Source organism: Petromyzon marinus, chromosome 73, assembly GCF_048934315.1.
Source record: "Petromyzon marinus isolate PM22_M1 ecotype Great Lakes invasive population chromosome 73, UKy_Petmar_22M1.pri1.0, whole genome shotgun sequence".
NCBI classification, from domain to species: domain Eukaryota; kingdom Metazoa; phylum Chordata; class Hyperoartia; order Petromyzontiformes; family Petromyzontidae; genus Petromyzon; species Petromyzon marinus.
This window is the reverse complement of record NC_133739.1, coordinates 2,995,676-3,020,282: the sequence shown is the minus strand read 5'-3', so window position 1 is coordinate 3,020,282 and position 24,607 is coordinate 2,995,676. Positions and strand designations below refer to the sequence as shown.

Sequence of the window (24,607 nt, the reverse complement as noted above, 5' to 3'; positions counted from 1 at the left end):
GAGCAATAGGGAGCCATCCCTTGACCGCACCCGGGCATCGATCAGCCTCCCATTATATCTGTACCATATGGAGATTCCCCCAGTACAGCTATTGAAGGCTTCTCGAACTACGTGGTCAAAATAGATGTTAAATAATGTGGGAGCCAGAGGACATCCCTGTCGCACCCCAAGGTGTACAGGGAATGGCTCTGACTCCCGGCCACGTAGTTTTACCTGGGCCCGCTCACCATCATGAAGGTCCTTAATGATCGTGAGCAGAGAGTCAGGGACTCCAAAAGCACGAAGAACAACCCAGAGCCCAGGCCGACTGATGGTATCATAGGCCTTGACCAGGTCAATGAAGCAGAGATGTAAGTCTTGTTGGAATTCCCTACACCTCTGCTGTAGCAGACGGACAGAAAATATGGCATCTGTGCAGGACCGCCCTTTCCTGAAACCGCATTGGGACTCCACAAGCCTCTCCTCAGCGTGCCTGGCAAGGCGATGTTGAATAATCCTTGCCAGGACCTTTCCCGGCACACTGAGGAGTGAGATGCCCCTGTAGTTGTTAGAATCTGTGCGGTCTCCCTTCTTAAAGAGGGGGACCACCAGGGCATCCTTCCAATCCTGCGGAACCCGTCCAGTGGTCCAGACTGTTGTTATAATGTCATATAGGGCAGTCTGTGCACAAACGCCACCCTCCCTCAGCATTTCGCTTGGGAGATCGTCTCTACCCGGTGCCTTTCCTGGTCTCAGACTCCGGATCACCTTCAGTACTTCCTCAACAGATGGCACCTCAGCCAGCCACTCACAGGGGGTGACTTCTTCCAATATTTGAGGCACCGCAGCCTCAGCAGGGTCATCCCCACTTTGTGCCACGATGTTTTCCTGGCTGAGGGATTTCCTCTCCCCCAGGACCTCACAGAAATGATCAGCAAATCTGCAAACCTGTTCCTGGGGGTCGGAGATTGGATCGCCGTTTTTTTCCCCTAATGATGGTAATAGGTGTGGTGCTGCAGGTTACTTTTTTGATGGAGTTAAATAGAGATTTGTGATCACGGGCCACTGAGGCAGACTCCATCTCCTCAGCAACCCGCGACCACCACCCATCCTTGCAGCGCCTCACGGCTCTCCGAACCTCCGAGCGAAGGCTGCGGTAAGCCTCCTCATTCTCTGACGTGGGATTCTGTAGCCGATGACAGTGGGCCTGTCGCTTTTTCTCAACCATCCTGAACACCTCTGTCAGCCAAGGTCTCTGGGGAGGTCTGGACCGCATACCCAAAGCAGCTATTGTAGCTGCATGAGTCACAGTCCTAAACCTCGCCCAGTTACCCTCGACATCAGAAGGAGTGGGGAGACGATGCCAACCCCAGCCGCAAGCGATGATGAAATTCTCGCTTGCGCCTTTCATAAGATAACTGAGACCAGGCCACTTTAGGTTGGAATGGGGTCCTGGGTGTACACCCACCACCGGAGTGGAAGAATGGCAGGCGCATCTTACAGATGACTAGTCGATGGTCAGAGGGCAGATCAGCTCCACGGTAGGTCCTGGTGTCAAGGACATGGGCTCGCATCCGCTGGTCCGTCACTATGTAGTCCAGCAGATATTCTTGCTTCGACCCGGCATGCATCCATGATGTTGTGTGGATGCGCCGATGCCGGAACAGCGTGTTGGTAATTACAAGCCCATGGGCTGCACAAAAATCTAGCAGCCTCCTACCGTTGTTATTGAGCTGATCTGGCCCATGCCCTCCAATCACTCCAGACCAGGTTCCAGCATCATGAACAACTCGGGCATTGAAGTCACCCAACAAGATGACTCTATCCCAAGGGGCCACTTTAGCCAGCACCTGTAACAGGAGGTCATAGAAGGCGTCTGACTCATCGGCTTTGCCTGCATCCCTCCACGGATGTTCGTCTTCGGTGGGGGCATAAGTAACCACGACCACCACTCCTCTCCTCCGGTTGATGGGAAGGCGAGCCCAAAGTAGCCTGGGGCTTACAGCTTCCCACACCTCACCGCCACGCTCCCACGCCTCCTTCATTATTTTGTTCAAAAGAAGAGCCACACCCTGTTGTTTGGCAGTCTGCTGCCCCGAGTAGAGGACTGTCCACCCCTCATGGTGGCAGGAGCCAGAACCGGTCCACTGGACCTCCTGAATGCCACAGAGATCCAGGCGGTACCGGTCCAGCTCCCGACAGAGGAGTGGCGGCCTCTCCTCCGCAGTGAGCGTTCGAACATTCCACGTGGCCATCCGTAGTGGCTTTTCGTTGTTTCTGGAGGAGCCCCGAGGGTGGAGATTCAATCTCCTGGCTCCACCAATTAGGGTTTGGCTAGGAGACGTCATAGACGCCTGTCCCCCCGGGGCCTCCGGCACAAGCTTATTAGTTAAATTTTGTATTCGTAGTTTAGTGGTAATTAATTGAAGGTGGAGGGGTTACCAGCCCCTCGCACCTGTCCAGAGCCCCCGTTTAGCCCCTGTGGTGGACACATATGCCATGAGGGGAGGAGCCAATCAAAATTGGATCTCCCCCCACAGCACTGTCCACGACAGAGTTGCCCATCCGGCACCGCGAGGAGGTAGGGGGTTGTTTTGCCGGACCACACGCACACACACGCCCACACACGCACACACACGCCCACACACGCACACACAGGCACACACACGCACACACATGCAGGCACACACACACGCAGACATGTACAAAAAAGACAAAGATCTCCCGTATAGCCTGTAACAGGCTGTCGGGGCAAGTGCTTTTAGCGAGAAGCAACCCCTATGAAGGCCGGCACGCATACGAGGGGGTGGGTGGACAGCACCACGCCCGGCCGCCTTTGTCTCCCCAGTGCTAGCGATGTTTACTACACCGCTACACCAGGTACACATGTACACACGCACACATACCACACCATACCGTACCGCACACACGTACTGCGCCAGCTTCAAGTGAGATACCTGGTGTAGCGGTTGTGTAGCAGTAAACATCGCCACTGGGGAGACAAAGGCGGCCGGGCGTGGTGGTGGTGCTGGCCACCCACCCCCTCTGTGTGTGCCACAGTGCCGGTAGCCTTCATAGGCGCTGCTGCGACTACTGACAGCACTTGCCCATACAGTCTGTTAGAGGTTACACGGGGGATCTTTGTCTGTGTAGGTAGCTACTACTAACAGCACTTGCCCCTACAGCCTGTTAGAGGCTACACGGGGGATCTTTGTCTGTGTAGGTAGCTACTCGCTACTACTGACAGCACTTGCCCATACACTCTGTTAGAGGCTACACGGGGGATCTTTGTCTGTGTAGGTAGCTACTCACTTTTACTGACAGCACTTGCCCCTACAGTCTGTTAGAGGCTACACGGGGGATCTTTGTCTGTGTAGGTAGCTACTACTAACAGCACTTGCCCCTACAGTCTGTTAGAGGCTACACGGGAGATCTTTGTCTGTGTAGGTAGCTACTCGCTGCTACCGACAGCACTTGCCCCAACAGTCTGTTAGAGGCTACACGGGGGATCTTTGTCTGTGTAGGTAGCTACTCGCTACTACTGACAGCACTTGCCCCTACACTCTGTCAAGACTGCGCGGGGGACCTTTGTCTGTGTCTGTGTGCCAGGTACCGGCAGGGCGAGGAGGCGGTGGTGGTGGCGCCGGAGATGAACCCGGAGCGCATGGAGGACGTCCGCAAGCTGGTGGAACAGCACTTCTACCGCACGCGCCAACGCGTACGTACACACGCACACACACACACGTACACAGCACGTACATACACGGTGTACACACACACACGTACACACCACATACACACACGGTGTACACACACACACACACACGTACACACCACGTACACACACACAGTGTACACACACGTACACACACGTACACACACGTACACACAACAACAACAACAACCGCCATTCGCCACTAAGTGGCGGTGACGTCACCACGACGCTTGTGCCAGGCTATGTGCACCCTGAGGCCACGTGAAGTGTCGAACGCCCGCTGGCAGGAGGTCACGGGGCAGACCCAGGTGCCACGGGTCGACTGACTGAGATGACTGGCTGATGCACCACCTGTGCCCCCTACTGTGCCAACCTGCTGTGCTTTAGCCACCCGGCGCTCCGCTCGCTGTTGTGAGCGTCGCTCCTCCGCCCTCCGTTGTTGTTGGAGGGCGACTGCCTCCAACTGCCCAGTAGCATCCTTCACGAGCCTCCTCCACAGAGGCCGATCTTGACACCGCTGGTACCAGTCATCGGCAAGTCCACTCAGCTCCACGTCCTCCTGTACCACATCACTCCATCTCTTCTCTAGCCCGTGCCGCGCCCGCTTAGCCCCCTCAATCCGGCCAAACAAAAGCTGTTTCGGCATGCGGTGGCTGGGCATGCGGGCGTACACACACGCACACACATGCACACACACGCACACATACACGCAGTGTGTACAGGTACACACACACACGTACAGGCATAGTGTATGTGTACGTGTGTACACATATACATGTGTGTACACACGTACACACAGTGTACATCGAACCCACGACCTCCTGTACACCAGGCGAGGTGGTTAACATCTCAACATCGAACCCACGACCTTCTGCATACCAGGCGAGGTAGTTAACATCTCAACATCGAACCCACGACCTTCTGCATACCAGGCGAGGTAGTTAACATCTTAACATCGAACCCACGACCTCCTGCATACCAGGCGAGGTAGTCAACATCTCAACATCGAACCCACGACCTCCTGCACACCAGGCGAGGTAGTTAGCATCTCAACATTGAACCCACGACCTCCTGTACACCAGGCGAGGTAGTCAACATCTCAGCATTGAACCCACGACCTCATGTATACCAGGCGAGGTAGTTAACACCTCCCTAGCCACCATGGCGATACTAACAGCACTTGCCCCCACAGACTTGTTAAAGGCTGCACGGGGGAGCTTTGTCTGTGTATCCCCACACACACAGACAAAGGTCCCCCATGTAGCCTGTAACGGACTGTAGGGGCAAGTGCTGTTAGTAGCAGTAGCAGCAGCGCCTATGAAGGCTACCGGCACCGTGGCACACACAGAGGGGGTGGGTGGCCAGCACCACGCCCGGCCGCCTTTGTCTCTCCCCAGTGGCGATGTTCACGCCGCTACGCCGCTACACCGGGTGCTCACTTGAGGCTGAGTCGACCTAGGGGATGAGCCGCCGGTTCAGATGATCGCTGCCACGGAGTGGTGGTGGTGGTGGCGGCGGCCGTGAGCAGGAATCAAACTCTGCCGGGTTCGTAGCGCAGCGTGGCGCTAACCACTGCACCACCGCTCCCCCCCACCCCCCCCACCCCTTAAACCCCCCCACCCCCTCCCACCCACCTACCCCCCACCTACCCCCCACCAACAGCTGACTTCGTACAACCGCCACACGCTGCCGGCCGACCTCATGGAGAAGCAGGCCGGAGAGATTCTCTTGCGGCGGCGAAAGTTCAACGACCTCAAGCGGCGGGTGAGGGGCCAGCGCCGATCGGCACGCCGGAGCCGCCGGTGCCCGGTTCACGCTGTGCCGTGGCGGTGATGGTGGCGGTGGTGGCGGTGGTGGTGGTGGTGGTGGTGGTGATGGTTGTGGTGGTGGTGGTGACGGTGGTGGTGGCGGTGGTGGTGGTGGTGGTGGTGGCGGCGGTGGTTGTGGTGGTGACGGTGGTGGTGGTGGTGGTGGCGGTGGTGGTGACGGCGGTGGTGGTGGTGACGGTGGAGGTGGTGGTGGTGGTGATGGTGGTGGCGGTGGTGGTGGTGGTGGTGGTGGTGGTGGCGGTGGTGGTGGTGGTGGTGGTGGCGGTGGTGGTGGTGACGGTGGAGGAGGTGGTGGTGATGGCGGTGGTGGTGGTGACGGTGGTTGTGGTGGTGACGGTGGTTGTGGTGGTGACGGTGGTTGTGGTGACGGTGGTGGCGGTGGTGGTGGTGGTGGTGACGGTGGTGGCGGTGGTGATGATGGTGGTGGTGATGGCGGTGGTGATGGCGGTGGTGATGGCGGTGGTGGCGGTGATAACCCTGCCGATGGTTCTGCTGCTGTGGTTGATGCTGTGGTTGATGCTGTGGTGGTTGCCGTGGTTACCATGGTTAACCCCATGGTTAACATCGAGGTGGCGGTTACTGTGGCTACAGTGGCGGTTACCATGGTTACCGTGGCTGTTACCATGGCTACCGTGGCTGTTACCATGGCTACCGTGGCTGTTACCATGGCTACCGTGGCTGTTACCATGGCTACCGTGGCTCCAGCACCGCAGCTGTCGGCGGTGACTTGCTGTGGTTACCGTGGCTGTTACCATGGTGGCTGTTACCGTGGCTGTTACCGTGGCTGTTACCATGGTGGTTGTTACTTTGGTGGCTGTTACCATGGTGGTTGTTACCGTGGCTGTTACCGTGGCGGCTGTTACCGTGGCTGTTACCGTGGTGGCTGTTACTGTGGCTGTTACCGTGGTGGTTGTTACCGTGGCTGTTACCGTGGCTGTTACCATGGTTGTTACCGTGGCTGTTACCGTGGTGGTTAGCGTGGTGGCTGTTACCGTGACTGTTACCGTGGTGGCTGTTACCGTGGCTGTTACCGTGGTGGTTGTTACTGTGGCTGTTACCGTGGCTGTTACCGTGGTGGTTAGCGTGGCTGTTACCGTGGCTGTTACCGTGGTGGTTGTTACCGTGGCTGTTACCGTGGCTGTTACCGTGGCTGTTACCATGGTTGTTACCGTGGCTGTTACCATGGTGGTTAGCGTGGCTGTTACCGTGGCTGTTACCGTGGTGGCTGTTACCGTGGCTGTTACCGTGGCTGTTACCATGGTGGTTAGCGTGGCTGTTACCATGGTGGTTAGCGTGGCTGTTACCGTGGTGGTTGTTACCGTGGCTGTTACCGTGGCTGTTACCGTGGTGGTTGTTACCGTGGCTGTTACCGTGGCTGTTACCGTGGTGGTTGTTACCGTGGCTGTTACCGTGGCTGTTACCGTGGTGGTTGTTACCGTGGCTGTTACCGTGGCTGTTACCGTGGCTGTTACCATGGTGGCTGTTACCATGGCTGTTACCGTGGTGGTTGTTACCGTGGCTGTTACCGTGGCGGTTACCGTGGCGGTTACCGTGGCTGTTACTGTGGCTGTTACCGTGGCTGTTGTTACCGTGGCTGTTACCACGGCTGTTGTTACCGTGGCTGTTACCACGGCTGTTGTTACCGTGGCTGTTACCACGGCTGTTGTTACCGTGGCTGCTGTTACCGTGGCTGTTACCATGGCTGTTGTTACCGTGGCGGTTACCGTGGCTGCTGTTGCCGTGGTTGCAGTTCAACTCGGAGCGGCCCAAGCGGGGGGAGCTGCAGCATCAGCTGTCGGTTCCCACGGAGACGGCGTCCGACGCTCACGGCCGCAAGCTGAACCGCGCCAAGACAGGTCGGGGCCTGCAGAGGCCGTGAGAGGCCGGCCACTACCACAACCACACACACACAGACACACACAGACACACGCACACAGACACACAACAACAACAACCGCCATTCGCCACTAAGTGGCGGTGACGTCACCACGACGCTTGTGCCAGGCTATGTGCACCCTGAGGCCACGTGAAGTGTCGAACGCCCGCTGGCAGGAGGTCACGGGGCAGACCCAGGTGCCACGGGTCGACTGACTGAGATGACTGGCTGATGCACCACCTGTGCCCCCTACTGTGCCAACCTGCTGTGCTTTAGCCACCCGGCGCTCCGCTCGCTGTTGTGAGCGTCGCTCCTCCGCCCTCCGTTGTTGTTGGAGGGCGACTGCCTCCAACTGCCCAGTAGCATCCTTCACGAGCCTCCTCCACAGAGGCCGATCTTGACACCGCTGGTACCAGTCATCGGCAAGTCCACTCAGCTCCACGTCCTCCTGTACCACATCACTCCATCTCTTCTCTAGCCCGTGCCGCGCCCGCTTAGCCCCCTCAATCCGGCCAAACAAAAGCTGTTTCGGCATGCGGTGGCTGGGCATGCGGGCTACATGACCCAGCCATCGCAGCCTTGCCTGCCGGAGGAGCTCACCGATGGGACCCTGCCCAGATCTTTCAAGGATTTGTGAGCTCCTCACACAATCCAGTCTGGTTAAACCCAGGATGGATCGTAGGCAGGCCAGCCTAAATGTTTCTAACCGGCGAAGATGTTCCATTAGGGGGGTCCACGTTTCGCAAGCGTAGAGAAGGGAGGGAATGACCGTGGCCGAGAAGACCTGAAGCTTAGTGCGGAGCGACAGACCAGGTAGCTTCCACACAGCGTTACGCAACCGATGAAAAGATATTGCCGCTCGACTGATTCGGAGTGAGACCTCACAGACAGACACACACACAGACACACACAGACACACACACACAGACACACACACACAGACACACAGACACACACACAGACACACACAGACACACACACACACAGACAGACACACACACAGACACACACACACAGACACACATACACACACAGACACACACACAGACACACAGACACACACACACAGACACACAGACACACACACAGACACACACACAGACACACACACACAGACACACACACAGACACACACACACACAGACACACAGACACAACAGACACACACACACACACCAGACACACACACACACACACAGACACACACACACACACAGACACACACATAGACACACACACAGACACACACACAGACACCCGTGTAGTGTGTATAGTAGTGTAGTGTATAGTAGTGTAGTGGTGTAGTGTATAGTAGTGTAGTGTATAGTAGTGTATAGTGTAGTGTATAGTAGTTAGTGTAGTGGTGTAGTGTATAGTAGTGTGTAGTGTATAGTGTAGTGTATAGTAGTGTAGTGGTGTAGTGTATAGTAGTGTATAGTAGTGTAGTGTATAGTGTAGTGTATAGTGTAGTGTATAGTAGTGTAGTGTATAGTGTAGTGGTGTAGTGTATAGTAGTGTAGTGTATAGTAGTGTAGTGTATAGTAGTGTAGTGTATAGTGTAGTGTATAGTGTAGTGGTGTAGTGTATAGTGTAGTGTATAGTAGTGTAGTGTATAGTAGTGTAGTGTATAGTAGTGTATAGTGTAGTGTATAGTAGTGTAGTGTATAGTGTAGTGTATAGTGTAGTGTATAGTAGTGTTGTAGTCGAAGCTCGTGGCTACTTCTCGCTGCGCTTGCCCCCGACGGTGCCTGTGCAGTGGGCTACTACGTGGAGGTGGACGAGACGGAGGAGGGGGGGGACGAGGAGGTCGCGACCCCCACGAGCCCCCGCGACCCCCGCGCCGACCCCGGCACCCCCGGCGACGAGGACGTCTTCACCCCCGGCGACGTCGCCGCCGGCTCTCCCCCGGGTCCGCTCCGACAAAAAGCTAAAATCAACGTCACAACGTGACACCCGTGGTGTGACCCCGTGGTGTGACCCCACGGTGTGACCCCACGGTGTGACCCGTGGTGTGACCCCACGGTGACCCTACTGTGACCTCATGGTACACATGTATAGTATGTATGTGCATTAATGTATGTACATTATGAATGTATATTATGCATGCAAATAATGTGCATGCATAATGTGAGTGAGTGAATAACCAGTTGAGTGGGGGTGAGTGGCTGGGTGAGCGAGTGAGTAAGTTACTAGGTGAGTTGGTGAGTGACTGGGTGAGAAAGTGAGTAAGTTACTAGGTGAGTAGCTGGCTGAGCGAGTGAGTGAGTTACTAGGTGAGTGGCTGGCTGAGCGAGTGAGTGAGTGGCTGAGTGAGTGAGTGGCTGGGTGAGCGAGTGAGTGAGTGGATGGGTGAGTCGCTGGGTGAGTGGCTGGGTGAGCCAGTGGGTGAGTGAGTGAGTGAGCGAGTGGGTGAGCGAGTGAGTGGTTGAATGGCTGGGTGAGCGACTGGGTGAGCGAGTGAGTGAGTGGCTAGGAGAGCGAGTGAGTGAGTTACTAGGTGAGTGGCTGGGTGAGTGGCTGGGTGAGCGACTGAGTGATGTAACCCGGCCGTCTTTGTCTTTCCAGGCTTCCCCAATAACGGCCCTCCCCAGAAGCCTCGTGCCTCTCGGCTTGGATCAGAACCAGGGCCACAGCGTCCTGGGCCCAGCTTTGAGGAGGAGGAGGAGGAAGATGGTGATGGTGGTGGTGATGGAACGAGCCAGCCCTTCCTCAAAAAGAATGCGTGACGGAGGTGTGGGGGTGGTGGTGATGGTGGTGATGATGGTTTAGACGGTGATGATGGTTTAGACGGTGGTGGTGGTGGTGGTGGTGATGATGATGGTGGTGGTGATGGTGGTGGTGATGGTGGTGGTGATGGTGGTGATGGTGGTGGTGGTGATGGTGGTGGTGGTGATGGTGGTGGTGATGATGATGATGGTGGTGGTGATGGTGGTGGTGATGGTGGTGATGGTGGTGGTGATGGTGGTGATGGCCACCTCCATTACCTGCAACGTTCCCCTCTGTAACCCACATGGTCAGATCTCTCATCCACACCACCACTACCACCGCCACACTACTACCACTACCACTACCACCACTCCTACTACCACGACTACTACCACCACTATTACTGCTACCACTACTACTTCCACTACTACTACCACCACCACCGAGGGACTAGTATTCTCTGTGTCGGCGTCTCGTCGAGAGATGTTGGTAACTGTGCGTTGTGCATCTGTCTACAGGGTGAATGCAGTCACTATAAACACAGCTTGTACGTCCTGAACACATTTCACATCGCCCCTCGTGACAAATGTGCGCATAGGTGAGTCAGTAAATTAATGATAGAATTTACTCACTTGTCAAAATAGCGATCACTTTATTTTTAAAGGGAATAGCAGTGCTGCCAATAATACTCACCCAGCCACTCACCTTCTCACCCAGCCACTCACCAACCTACTCACCCAGCCACCCATCTACTCACCCAGCCACCCACCTACTCACCCAGCCACTCACATACTCACCCAGCCACTCGCCTACCTACTCACCCAGCGACTCGCATACTCACACAGCTACTCACCTACTTACCCAGCTACTCGCCTACCTACTTACCCAGCCACTCACCAACCTACTCACTCAGCCACTCACCTACTCACCCAGCCACTCACATACCCAGCCACTCGCCTACTCACCCAGCCACTCACCGACCTACTCACCCAGCCACTCACCTACTCGCCCAGCCACTCACCAACCTACTCACCCAGCCACTCACCTTCTCACCCAGGCACTCACCTACTCACCCAGCCACTCATCTACCTACTCAACCAGCCACTCACCTACTCACCCAGCCACTCACTCACCCAACCACTCACCTACCTACTCACCCACCCACTCATTTACTCACTCATCCATCCGGAGTCAGCTTGATGGTGGCTGGTGGTGTGGGTGGTGATGTGGGTGGTGGTGGTGGGGTAGGTGTGATGATGATGGTGTGGGTGGTATGTGTGGGTGGTATGTGTGTTGGTGGTAGTGTTACTGATGGTGGTCGTGGTGTGTTTTGATGGGCAATGTTTGTGTTGAGTCTATGGGTGGCAGTGCTGAGTCTGTAGGCAGTGCTAGTCTATGGGGAATGTTAGACTATGGGACAGTGTTAGTCTATGGATCATGTAAGATTATAAGCAATGTTAGATGGGCAATGTTAGTCAATGGGACAGTGTGAGTCTATGGATCATGTAAGATTATAAGCAATGCTAGATGGACGATGTTCGTCTATGGACAATGTTTATGAGAAATCAGAGGCACAAACGCAAATCGTAGTTACGCAGCGGAGAGACAATCGCAGGGGGTGGGGCCAGACGTGGGGTGGGGCCAGACGGGGGGGCGGGGGCCAGACGGGGGGCGGGGCCAGACGGGGGGCGGGGCCAGACGGGGGGCGGGGCCAGACGGGGGGTGGGGCCAGACGGGGGGTGGGGCCAGACGGGGGCGGGGCCAGACGGGGGCGGGGCCAGACGGGGGGCGGGGCCAGACGGGGTGGTGGGGCCAGAGCTGAACCGTTGATTGGGTGGCCACCGCTCGCGCCGCAACCAGTTGCAGAGACGGAACGCGTGCGTAAAGCGGTCGCGCGCAACTGGTTTCCCCCGGGTTGCGGGCGGGGGGGTTTGTTGCAGGGTCGGTCGGGCGAACGCGGTGGTGCCATCTCTAATTGGCACGTAAATCGGCGGTGGTGGTTGAGTGCGCTTGAGGGACTAAGGTGAACTTTGGTGTTTTTTGGGGCTTTTAAATGGGGACAAACATCTCATTTTTTACACAAACTTTGTGTGGTCGTAGTTAATGACGATGCTGATGATGCGACGTTAATAGTTACTGTTTGGGGTGCTTCTTAGGGTGACATTCCTCAGTGAGTACACTTTGTAATACAGAGCACCATGCGAGTGTGTGTGTCTGTGCGTCTCTGTGCGTGTATCTACGCGAGCATCTGTGTGTGTGTGTGTGTCGGTGTGTGTCTACCAGAGTGTCTGTGCGATCCGTGTGCACCTAACGTGGCACAAGCACCCTGGTGACGTTGCCATCGCTTAGTCGTGTTGGACAGCAGCCGTTGTTGTTGTATATGCGTGTGTGTCTGCATGTGTCTTTGTCTTGTGGTGTCAAAAGTGCACCTACCCTGGCACAAGCGCTGTGGTGACATCACCACTCAGCGGTGAATGGCAGCTGTTGTCGTGTTTGTGGTATCTCTGTGTGTGTGTGTCAGTGGAGGCATGCAGGCAAGGATGATGAGTCGGATGCCTTCCATGACCTAATGTCCTAGGTGCTAGATAAATTGGCCCCTGAAGATAGAGGCATCCTGTTGGATGACTTTAATGCCCGAGTTGGTCATGACACAGGCACTAGAAGACAGCGCCGGGCAGAGACGATCTCCCAAGTGAACTGCTGAGGGAGGGTGGCATCTGTGTGCAGACCGCCCTACATGACATCATCACAATAGTTTGGACCACTGGATGGGTTCCACAGGATTGGAAGGATGCCCTGGTGATCCTCCTCTTTAAGAAGGGGGACCACACATACTGTAACAACTACAGGGGCAACTCACTCCTCAGTGTGCCGGGAAAGGTCCTGGCAAGGATTATTCAACATTGCCTTGCCAGGCACGCTGAGGAGAGGCTTGCGGAGCCCCAATGTGGTTTCAGGCCAGGGCAGTCCTGCACAGATGCCACATTCTGTCTGCTTATTACAGCAGAGGTGTCGGGAATTCCAGCAGAAACTACATCACTGCTTTATTGATCTGGTCAAGGGCTATGATACCATCAATAGGTGTGGGCTCTGAGTTGTTTTCGTGCTTTTGGAGGCCCTGACTGCTCAAAATCATTAAGGGCCTTCATGATGGTGGGCAGGCCCAATTGTACGTGGCCGGGAGTCGGAGCCATTCCCTGTTCACTTTGGGATTCGACAGGGATGTCCTCTGGCTACCACATTATGATACATTATCTTCGACCACGTAGTTCGTGCAGCTTTCTATGGCTATATTGGAGGGATCTTAATCTGGTACAGATATAATAGGAGGCTGATCGATGCCTGGATGTGGTCAAGCGATGGCTCCCTATTGGTCAACCATGTTACGTATGCTGATCTGGTAATTGCTGCTCAGAAGAGGAGTTGGCAGCGCTGCTACTGAACCTGGAGCGTGACACTAAGATGTGAGGTCTTCACATCAGCCCCACCAAAACTAAGCACCTGCCTGGGTAAATGCAGCAAGTTGGCACAGTAGGGGACACAGCTGATGGTGCATCTGCCGGTCCTCTCAGTCGGCCGACCCACGGCACCTGCTGGGTCTGTTCTGTGACCTGGCAGCAGCGAGCCCTCGACACTTCAAGTGCACCTAGCCCGGCACAGGCGTCGTGTTGACATCTCCACTCCGTGGCAAGTGGCAGCTGTTGTAGTCTTGGGTGTGACGGTGTCTACGTGTATGTCGCTGTTAATTTGTGTCTGTGAAGAGTGGTAGCGCAGCGGTTTGCGCACTGCACTCTGCGGTGTCCGGCAGAGACCCCGGTTCGAATCCCGCTCACGGCCAACGTCAGTGGCGAGTGGTGTCAGAACCAGTCCCGAGTCCTCCCCTAGGTCGACTCGGCCTCAAATGAGTACCTGGTGTAGCGGCGTAGCGGCGTAAACATCGCTAGCACTGGGGAGACAAAGGCGGCCGGGCGTGGTGCTGGCCACCCACCCCCTCTGTGTGCCGTGCCGGCCTTCATAGGTGCTGCTACTCGCTAAAAGCACTTGCCCCTACAGGCTACGCGGGTGGATCTTTCTCTTTCGTGATTGTGAATGTAAGCGGATGTTACTGCCGACACCGCAGGTAGCTTTTGGTGTGGGTCTCCCCTCGGTCGACTCGGCACCGAAAAGCAACAATAATCTGTGATTGCTTGTGAACGTGCCATACCCATCCATTGTACGATATCGGACAGCGCGTTGCTCGTGTGAGATGAGAATTGTACTGACTACTGAGTGCTTATAAAAGGCTATGCAATGCAAAACAGACTCGCTCAATCGTTTGCTCGCCAACTCAGCTCCAAAGCAGCAGGTCCCAATCGGGGGTCTGAGGAACTCCTTGGTGGTCTCCTAGGGTACTGCTGGGGTCTGCGGAACCCCTGGTGGTCTACTAGGGTACTGCAGGGGGTCTGAGGGACTTTTGGTGGTCTAGGGTACTGCAGGGGTTCTGCGGGACCCCTGGTGGTCTGCTAGGGTACTACAGGGGGTCTGTGGGACCCCTGGTGGTCTGCTAGGGTACTACAGGGGGTCTGAGGGACCCCTGGTGGTCTGCTAGGGTACTGCAGGGGGTCTGCAGGACCCCGGTGGTCTGCTAGGGTACTACAGGGGGTCTGCGGGACCCCTGGTGGTCTGCTAGGGTACTGTAGGGGGTCTGAGGGACCCCTGGTGGTCTCCTAGGGTACTGCAGGGGATCTGCGGGACCCCTGGTGGTCTGCTAGGGTACTACAGGGGGTCTGAGGGACCCCTGGTGGTTTGCTAGGGTACTACAGGTGATCTGAGGGACCCCTGGTGGTCTGCTAGGGTACTACAGGGGGTCTGAGGGACCCCTGGTGGTCTCCTAGGGTACTGCAGGGGATCTGCGGGACCCCTGGTGGTCTGCTAGGGTACTACAGGGGGTCTGAGGGACCCCTGGTGGTCTGCTAGGGTACTACAGGGGGTCTGAGGGACCCTTGGTGATCTCCTAGGGTACTACAGGGGATCTGAGGGACCCTGGTGGTCTGCTAGGGTACTACAGGGGGTCTGAGGGACCCTTGGTGATCTCCTAGGGTACTACAGGGGATCTGAGGGACCCTGGTGGTCTGCTAGGGTACTGCAGGGGGTCTGTGGGACCCCCTGGTGGTCTGCTAGTCAGGGACTCCCTCAGAGTTGAGGGAGTCCCTGACTGCTCAAAACACAACAACTGGTGGTGGTTGTGGTGGTGGTGGTTGTGGTGGTGGTGGTGGTGTGGGGGTGACGGTGGTGGGTGGCGCGTGTGCGTGGTACGGGTGGGTGGAGTGTGGTGTGTGTGTGGTGTGTGTGTTGGTGTGTGGTGGTGTGTGTGGTGTGTGTGTGGTGTGTGGTTGTGTGTGGTGGTGAGTGTAGTGTGGTGGTGTGTGTAGTGTGGTTGTGTGTGGTGGTGTGTGTGGTGTGTGTGTGGTGTGTGTGGTGTGGTGTGTGTGGTGTGTGTGTGGTGTGTGTGGTGTGTGTGTGGTGTGTGTGGTGTGTGTGTGGTGTGTGTGTGTGTGGTGTGTGTGTGGTGTGTGTGGTGTATGTGTGGGGTGTGTGGTGTGTGGTGGTGTGTGTGCCTCAGGTGAGCACCTGGTGCTGCGGTGGTGTGAACATCTACACTGGGGAGACAAAGGCGGCCGGGCGTGGTGCTGGCCTTCCCACCCCCTCGTTTGCCACAGTGCCGGCAGCCTTCATCGGCGCTCGCTACTGACAGCACTTGCCCCAACAGTCTGTTGAGGCTACACGGGGGATCTTTGCCTGTGTGTCTGTGTCACTTTGACCCCGTCACAAACAACACTTCCCCACTCTCCCTTGAAATCTCACAGGGACTCAATCATTACACAAGCTGCACCATCCCTGTCACCTACCACTCACCTCTCTCACTCACCCATCTCACCCCTCTCACTCACCCATCTCACTCACCCCTCTCACTCACCCTTCTCACCCCTCTCACTCACCCCTCTCACTCACCCATCCACCTACCACTCACCCCTCTCACCCATCTCACCCCTCTCACTCACCCCTCTCACTCACCCCTCTCACCCCTCTCACTCACCCATCTCACCCCTCTCACTCACCCCTCTCACTCACCCCTCTCACCCCTCTCACTCACCCATCTCACTCACCCCTCTCACTCACCCATCTCACTCACCCATCTCACTCACCCCTCTCACTCACCCCTCTCACTCACCCCTCTCACTCACCCATCTCACTCACCCCTCTCACTCACCCTTCTCACTCACCCCTCTTACTCACCCCTCTCACTCACCCATCCACCTACCACTCACCCCTCTCACTCACCCCTCTCACTCACCCATCTCACTCACCCCTCTTACTCACCCCTCTCACTCACCCCTCTCACTCACCCATCTCACTCACCCCTCTCACTCACCCATCTCACTCACCCCTCTCACTCACCCATCTCACTCACCCCTCTCACTCACCCGTCTCACTCACCCCTCTCACTCACCCATCTCACTCACCCCTCTCACTCACCCATCTCACTCACCCCTCTCACTCACCCCTCTCACTCACCCCTCTCACTCACCCCTCTCACTCACCCTTCTCACTCACCCCTCTCACCCCTCTCACTCACCCATCCACCTACCACTCACCCCTCTCACCCACTCACCCATCTCACTCACCCATCTCACTCACCCCTCTCACTCACCCCTCTCACTCACCCCTCTCACTCACCCATCCGCCTACCACTCACCCCTCTCACTCACCCATCCGCCTACCACTCACCCCTCTCACTCACCCATCTCACTCACCCCTCTCACCCCTCTTACTCACCCCTCTCACTCACCCATCCACCTACCACTCACCCCTCTCACTCACCCCTCTCACTCACCCATCTCACTCACCCCTCTTACTCACCCCTCTCACTCACCCCTCTCACTCACCCCTCTCACTCACCCTTCTCACTCACCCCTCTCACCCCTCTCACTCACCCATCCACCTACCACTCACCCCTCTCACCCACTCACCCATCTCACTCACCCATCTCACTCACCCCTCTCACTCACCCCTCTCACTCACCCCTCTCACTCACCCATCCGCCTACCACTCACCCCTCTCACTCACCCATCCGCCTACCACTCACCCCTCTCACTCACCCATCTCACTCACCCCTCTCACTCACCCCTCTTACTCACCCCTCTTACTCACCCCTCTCACTCACCCATCCACCTACCACTCACCCCTCTCACTCACCCCTCTCACTCACCCATCTCACTCACCCCTCTTACTCACCCCTCTCACTCACCCCTCTCACTCACCCCACTCACTCACCCCTCTCACTCACTCATCCGCCTACCACTCACCTCTCTCACCCACTCACCCCTTTCACTCACCCATCCACCTACCCACTCCTCGCCTACCACTCCAGCTACCCCTCTCATAGGCTACCACAGGGTTCAGTGTTGAATCAATGAGGCTCACAGAGCCAGACTGAGGCTCCCACAGGGTTCAGTGTTGAATCAATGAGGCTCACAGAGCCAGACTGAGGCTACCCCAGGGTTCAGTGTTGAATCAATGAGGCTCACAGAGCCAGACTGAGGCTACCCCAGGGTTCAGTGTTGAATGAATGAGGCTCACAGAGCCAGACTGAGGCTCCCACAGGGTTCAGTGTTGAATCAATGTGGCTCACAGAGCCAGACTGAGGCTACCCCAGGGTTCAGTGTTCAATCAATGAGCCTCACAGAGCCAGACTGAGGCTACCACAAGGTTCAGTGTTGAATCAATGAGCCTCACAGAGCCAGACTGAGGCTCCCACAGGGTTCAGTGTTAAATCAATGAGGCTTACAGAGCCAGACTGAGGCTCCCACAGGGTTCAGTGTTGAATCAATGAGGCTTACAGAGCCAGACTGAGGCTATCCCAGGGTTCAGTGTTCAATCAATGAGCCTCACAGAGCCAGACTGAGGCTACCACAAGGTTCAGTGTTGAATCAATGAGCCTCACAGAGCCAGACTGAGGCTCCCACAAGGTTCAGTGTTAAATCAATGAGGCTCACAGAGCCAGACTGAGGCTACCCCAGGGTTCAGTGTTGAATGAATGAGGCTCACAGAGCCAGACTGAGGCTCCCACAGGGTTCAGTGTTGAATGAATGAGGCTACCACAGGGTTCAGTGTTGAATCAATGAGGCTCACAGAGCCAGACTGAGGCTCCCACAGGGTTCAGTGTTGAATGAATGAGGCTCACAGAGCCAAACTGAGGCTACCCCAGGGTTCAGTGTTGAATGAATGAGGCTCACAGAGCCAGGCTGAGGCTACCCCAGGGTTCAGTGTTGAATGAATGAGGCTCACAGAGCCAGACTGAGGCTCCCACAGGGTTCAGTGTTGAATGAATGAGGCTCACAGAGCCAGGCTGAGGCTACCACAGGGTTCAGTGTTGAATCAATGAGGCTCACAGAGCCAGACTGAGGCTACCACAGGGTTCAGTGTTGAATGAATGAGGCTCACAGAGCCAGGCTGAGGCTACCCCAGGGTTCAGTGTTCAATCAATGAGCCTCACAGAGCCAGACTGAGGCTCCCACAGGGTTCAGTGTTGAATGAATGAGGCTCACAGAGCCAGACTGAGGCTCCCACAGGGTTCAGTGTTGAATGAATGAGGCTCACAGAGCCAGGCTGAGGCTACCACAGGGTTCAGTGTTAAATCAATGAGGCTCACAGAGCCAACCACAGGGTTCAGTGTTGAATGAATGAGGCTCACAGAGCCAGACTGAGGCTCCTTTATAGTTGAGTACACGAGTGGGAGGGGAGGAGGGGGAGGTGGGGGGGAGGGCAGAAAGTGGTTGAGGATGTGGGGGGAGGGGTAAAGGTAGGGGGGAGGGGGTGAAGGTGAGGGAGGGGTGATGGTGGGGTGGAGGGGGGGGTGGTGGAGGGGATGACGGTGGGGGGGAGGAGGAGGGGGGTGAAGGCGGGTGACGGTGGGGGGTGAAGGGGGGGTGACGGTGGGGGGGGTGAAGGGGGGGTGACGGTGGAGGGGTGAAGGTGGGGTGGAGGGGTGGTGGAGAGGATGACGGTGGGGGGGAGGAGGAGGGGGTGAAGGGGGAGGTGACGGTGGGGGGGGGTGAAGGGGGGGGTGAAGGGGGGGGTGACGGTGGGGGGGGGGGGTGAAGGGGGGGGGTGAAGGGGGGGTGACGGTGGGGGGGGTGAAGGGGGGTGACGGTGGAGGGGTGAAGGTGGGGTGGAGGGGTGGTGGAGAGGATGACGGTGGGGGGGAGAAGGAGGGGGTGAAGGGGGAGGTGACGGTGGGGGGGGGGTGAAGGGGGGGGTGAAGGGGGGGGTGACGGTGGGGGGGGGGGTGAAGGGGGGTGACGGTGGGGGGGGGTTGACGGTGGGCGGGTGGAGTAGGGGGTGGGGTTGAGGCTGTGATCTTGAGACGGCGTCTCAAGAAACCTTGACGCGGGTCTGCACGCGGGCATCATCGTCGTCGTCGTCAGCTACATCGCGAGGTGAGGATGAGATGGTGGTGATCGATGGGAGAGATGATGATGATGGAGAGATGGTGGTGATCGATGGGAGAGATGATGATGATGATGGAGAGATAGTGGTGGTGGTGATCGATGGGAGAGATGATGATGATGATGATGGAGAGATGGTGGTGGTGGTGGTGGTGGATGGGAGAGATGATGATGATGATGGAGAGATGGTGGTGGTGGTGGATGGGAGAGATGATGATGATGGAGAGATGGTGGTGGTGGTGGATGGGAGAGATGATGATGATGATGGAGAGATGGTGGTGGTGGTGGATGGGAGAGATAATGATGATGGAGAGATGGTGGTGGTGCTGGCCACCCACCCCCTCTGTGTGTGCCACAGTGCCGGTAGCCTTCATAGGCGCTGCTGCTGCTACTAACAGCACTTGCCCCTACAGTCTGTTAGAGGCTACACGGGGGATCTTTGTCTGTGTAGCACTGCGTGATACAAGTTGTAGTACCCCGCGGATGTTCCTGCGTGTTCAACTTCTTTGGCACCGTATGTAGCCAACCAATCATCTGGATGATGATTTAAAAGTGACCGGCTCCAGAGAATTTTCTAATATCGGAAGGGAAGAGCGTTCCAGACGGCCACGGAAGCGAGTCTGAAAGCGCCGCACGGTGATGCGGTGACCACCATCTTTGTACGCTCACCCACTCACTCACTCACCCACTCACTCACCCACTCACCCACACAGCCACGCACTCACCCACTCACTCACCCACTCACTCACTCACCCACTCACTCACTCACTCACCCACTCACTCACCCACACAGCCACTCACCCACACAGCCACTCACTCACTCACCCACTCACTCACTCACTCACCCACTCACCCACACAACCACTCACTCACCCACTCACTCACTCACCCACTCACCCACTCACTCACCCACACAGCCACTCACCCACACAGCCACTCACTCACTCACCCACTCACTCACCCACACAGCCACTCACCCACACAGCCACTCACCCACACAGCCACTCACTCACCCACTCACTCACTCACTCACCCACACAGCCACTCACTCACCCACTCACTCACTCACCCACTCACCCACACAGCCACTCACTCACTCATTCACTCACCCACTCACTCACTCACCCACTCACTCACTCACCCACACAGCCACCCACTCACTCACCCACTCACTCACTCACCCACACAGCCACTGACTCACCCACTCACTCACTCACCCACTCACTCACTCACCCACCCACACAGCCACCCACTCACTCATTCACTCACCCACTCACTCACTCACCCACTCACTCACTCACCCACACAGCCACCCACTCACTCACTCACCCACTCACTCACCCACTCACCCACAGAGCCACTTACTCACTCACCCACACAAGCCACTCCCTCACCCACTCACTCATTCACCCACTCACTCACCCACCCACACAGCCACCCACTCACTCACTCACCCACTCACTCACCCACTCACTCACCCACACAGCCACTCACCCACACAGCCACTCACTCACTCACCCACTCACTCACCCACTCACTCACTCACCCACTCACCCACACAGCCACTCACTCACCCACTCACTCACTCACCCACTCACTCACTCACCCACACAGCCACCCACTCACTCACCCACTCACTCACTCACCCACACAGCCACTGACTCACCCACTCACTCACTCACCCACTCACTCACTCACCCACCCACTCACTCACCCACTCACTCACTCACCCACACAGCCACTGACTCACCCACTCACTCACTCACCCACTCACACACTCACCCACCCACACAGCCACCCACTCACTCATTCACTCACCCACTCACTCACTCACCCACTCACTCACCCACTCACCCACAGAGCCACTTACTCACTCACCCACACAAGCCACTCCCTCACCCACTCACTCACTCACCCACCCACTCACTCACCCACCCACTCACTCACTCACCCACACAGCCACTGACTCACCCACTCACTCACTCACCCACTCACACACTCACCCACCCACACAGCCACCCACTCACTCATTCACTCACCCACTCACTCACTCACCCACTCACCCACAGAGCCACTTACTCACTCACCCACACAAGCCACTCCCTCACCCACTCACTCACTCACCCACTCACTCACCCACCCACACAGCCACCCACTCACTCACTCACCCACTCACTCACCCACTCACTCACCCACACAGCCACCCACTTACTCACTCACCCACTCACTCACCCACACAGCCACTTACTCACTCACCCACATAGCCACTCACTCACCCACTCACTCACAAACTCACTCACTCACCCACGCAGCCACTCAATCACCCACTCACCCACGCAGCCACTCAATCACCCACTCACTCACCCACTCACTCACCCACCCATTCACCCACTCACTCACTCACCCACCCACTCACCCACACAGCCACTCACCCACACAGCCACTCACCCACCCACTCACTCACCAACCCACTCACCCACTCACTCACCCACACAGCCACTCACCCACCCACTCACTCACCAACCCACTCATTCACCCACTCACTCACCAACCCACTCACTCACCTATCCACTCACTCACCCAAACAGCCACCCACCCACTTACCCACCCACCCATCCACGCACCCACTCACTCAATCACTGATTCACCCATTCACCCACCCACTCGCTCAATTATTGACTCACCCATTCACCCACCCACTAATCCACCCACTCAATCACTGACTCACCCATTCACCCACCCACTCACCCACCCATCGATGTATTTTTCACTCACCAATGTCGCTGCTGCTGCTGCTGCAAGGCTTCCAGGAGTTTGCGTGATGATAGTTGGATGCTGATCTGCCCCTCTGACCATCGGCTTGTTGTCATCTGTAAGATGCCGCCTGCCATTCTTCCACTCCGGTGGTGGGTGTAGACCCAGGGACCCCACTCCAACCACACACGCAGCAGTGGTCTGGCCTCGGCCAGCTGGGCATGAAAGCTGCAAGCGAGAATTTCGACATCGCCTGCACACTCCTCCTGCAGATGTCGAGGGGGAATGGGCGAGGTTCAGGACTGTGGCTCGTGTAGCTGATGATGATGGTGGTAGTGGTGGTGTTGGTAGTGGTGATGATGGTGGTGGTGATGATGATGGTAGTGGTGATGATGGTGGTGGTGATGATGATGGTAGTGGTGATGATGGTGGTGGTGATGATGATGGTAGTGGTGATGATGGTGGTGGTGGTGATGATGGTGGTAGTGGTGGTGTTGGTAGTGGTGATGATGGTGGTGGTGATGATGATGGTAGTGGTGATGATGATGGTAGTGGTGATGATGGTGGTAGTGGTGGTGTTGGTAGTGGTGATGATGGTGGTGGTGATGATGATGGTAGTGGTGATGATGGTGATGATGATGGTAGTGGTGATGATGGTGGTGATGATGATGGTAGTGGTGATGATGGTGTTGGTGATGATGATGGTGGTAGTGGTGATGATGGTGGTAGTGGTGATGATGGTGGTGGTCATGATGATGGTGGTAGTGGTGATGATGGTGGTAGTGGTGATGATGGTAGTAGTGGTGATGGTGGTAGTGGTGGTGATGATGGTGGTGGTGATGATGATGGTGGTGGTGATGATGGTGGTGATGATGATGGTAATGGTGATGATGGTGGTAGTGGTGATGATGGTAGTGGTGATGATGGTAGTGGTGATGATGGTGGTGGTGGTGGTGGTGATGATAATGATGATGATGGTGGTGATGGTAGTGGTGATGATGGTGGTGGTGATGATGATGGTAGTGGTGATGATGGCCGTGGTGATGATGATGGTAGTGGTGATGATGGTGGTGGTGATGATGGTAGTGGTGATGATGGTGGTAGTGGTGATGATGGTGGTAGTGGTGATGATGGTGGTAGTGGTGATGATGGTGGTAATGGTGATGATGGTGGTAGTGGTGATGATGGTAGTGGTGGTGATGATGGTAGTGGTGATGATGATGGTAGTGGTGATGATGGTGGTGATGATGGTAATGGTGATGATGGTGGTGATAGTGATGGTGATGATGGTGGTGATGGTGATGATGATGGTAGTGCTGACCATGCTAGTGATGGTGATGATATTGATGATCGTAGTGATGGTGGTGATGATGATGATATTGATGATCGTAGTGATGGTGGTGATGGTGATGATGATGATATTGATGATCGTAGTGATGGTGGTGATGGTGATGATGATGGTAGTGCTGACCATGCTAGTGATGATGATGATGATATTGATGATCGTAGTGATGGTGGTGATGATGATGATATTGATGATCGTAGTGATGGTGGTGATGATGATGATATTGATGATCGTAGTGATGGTGGTGATGATGATATTGATGATCGTAGTGATGGTGGTGATGATGATGATATTGATGATCGTAGTGATGGTGGTGATGATGATATTGATGATCGTAGTGATGGTGGTGATGATGATGATATTGATGATCGTAGTGATGGTGGTGATGATGATGATATTGATGATCGTAGTGATGGTGGTGATGATGATGATATTGATGATCGTAGTGATGGTGGTGGTGATGATGATGATATTGATGATCGTAGTGATGGTGGTGATGATGATGATGATATTGATGATCGTAGTGATGGTGGTGATGATGATGATATTGATGATCGTAGTGATGGTGGTGATGGTCGTGGTAATGGGTGAAGTTCAGGACCGTGGCGTATGCAGCTGCAATGGCTGCACTGGGTACCCGGTCCAGACACTCCCAGAGACCCTGGCTCGTCTCGCCTAGGGGCACCCCCAGTGGCAGCTGTCCCTGTGTCAGTCTGCCGCCAGTAGTGGGGGTAGTGATGGGCACTGCTGCTGCTGTGGTCTCGCCTAGGGGCACCCCCAGTGGCAGCTGCCCCTGTGTCAGTCTGCCGCCGGTAGTGGGGGTAGTGATGGGCACTGCTGCTGCTGTGGTCTCGCCTAGGGGCACCCCCAGTGGCAGCTGCCCGATAGAGAGACGAAGACGTGGCCGAGAGAACA

At 56.1% G+C, this 24,607-nt stretch overlaps 2 protein-coding genes across 2 annotated transcripts in view; one reads left to right on the top strand and one right to left on the bottom strand.

The window, feature by feature from the left end:
• The window catches only part of LOC116958153 (sodium/hydrogen exchanger 2-like), a 43,284-nt gene extending 31,601 nt beyond the window's left edge, over positions 1–11,683 (top strand). The window contains 5 exon segments of the mRNA XM_076055843.1: positions 3,589–3,697; positions 5,357–5,458; positions 7,274–7,379; positions 9,156–9,308; positions 9,965–11,683. Coding sequence (XP_075911958.1) covers positions 3,589–3,697; positions 5,357–5,458; positions 7,274–7,379; positions 9,156–9,308; positions 9,965–10,125 — 631 coding nt within the window. The 3' untranslated portion in view covers positions 10,126–11,683.
• Positions 9,255–24,166, bottom strand: LOC142906976 (uncharacterized). The gene is made up of 2 exons (XM_076055844.1): positions 22,369–24,166; positions 9,255–9,326 (listed from the first exon to the last, which is right to left on the bottom strand). The coding sequence occupies exon 1, from the start codon at positions 23,819–23,821 to the stop codon at positions 22,460–22,462; it is 1,362 nt and encodes a 453-aa protein (XP_075911959.1). The 5' UTR covers positions 23,822–24,166; the 3' UTR covers positions 9,255–9,326; positions 22,369–22,459.
• Between the last annotated feature and the right edge of the window lie 441 nt (positions 24,167–24,607).

Excerpts from the sequence above, each read along its gene's own strand:
- LOC142906976 (XM_076055844.1), bottom strand. The coding sequence starts at position 23,821 with ATGGTCAGCACTACCATCATCATCACCATCACCACCATCACTACGATC.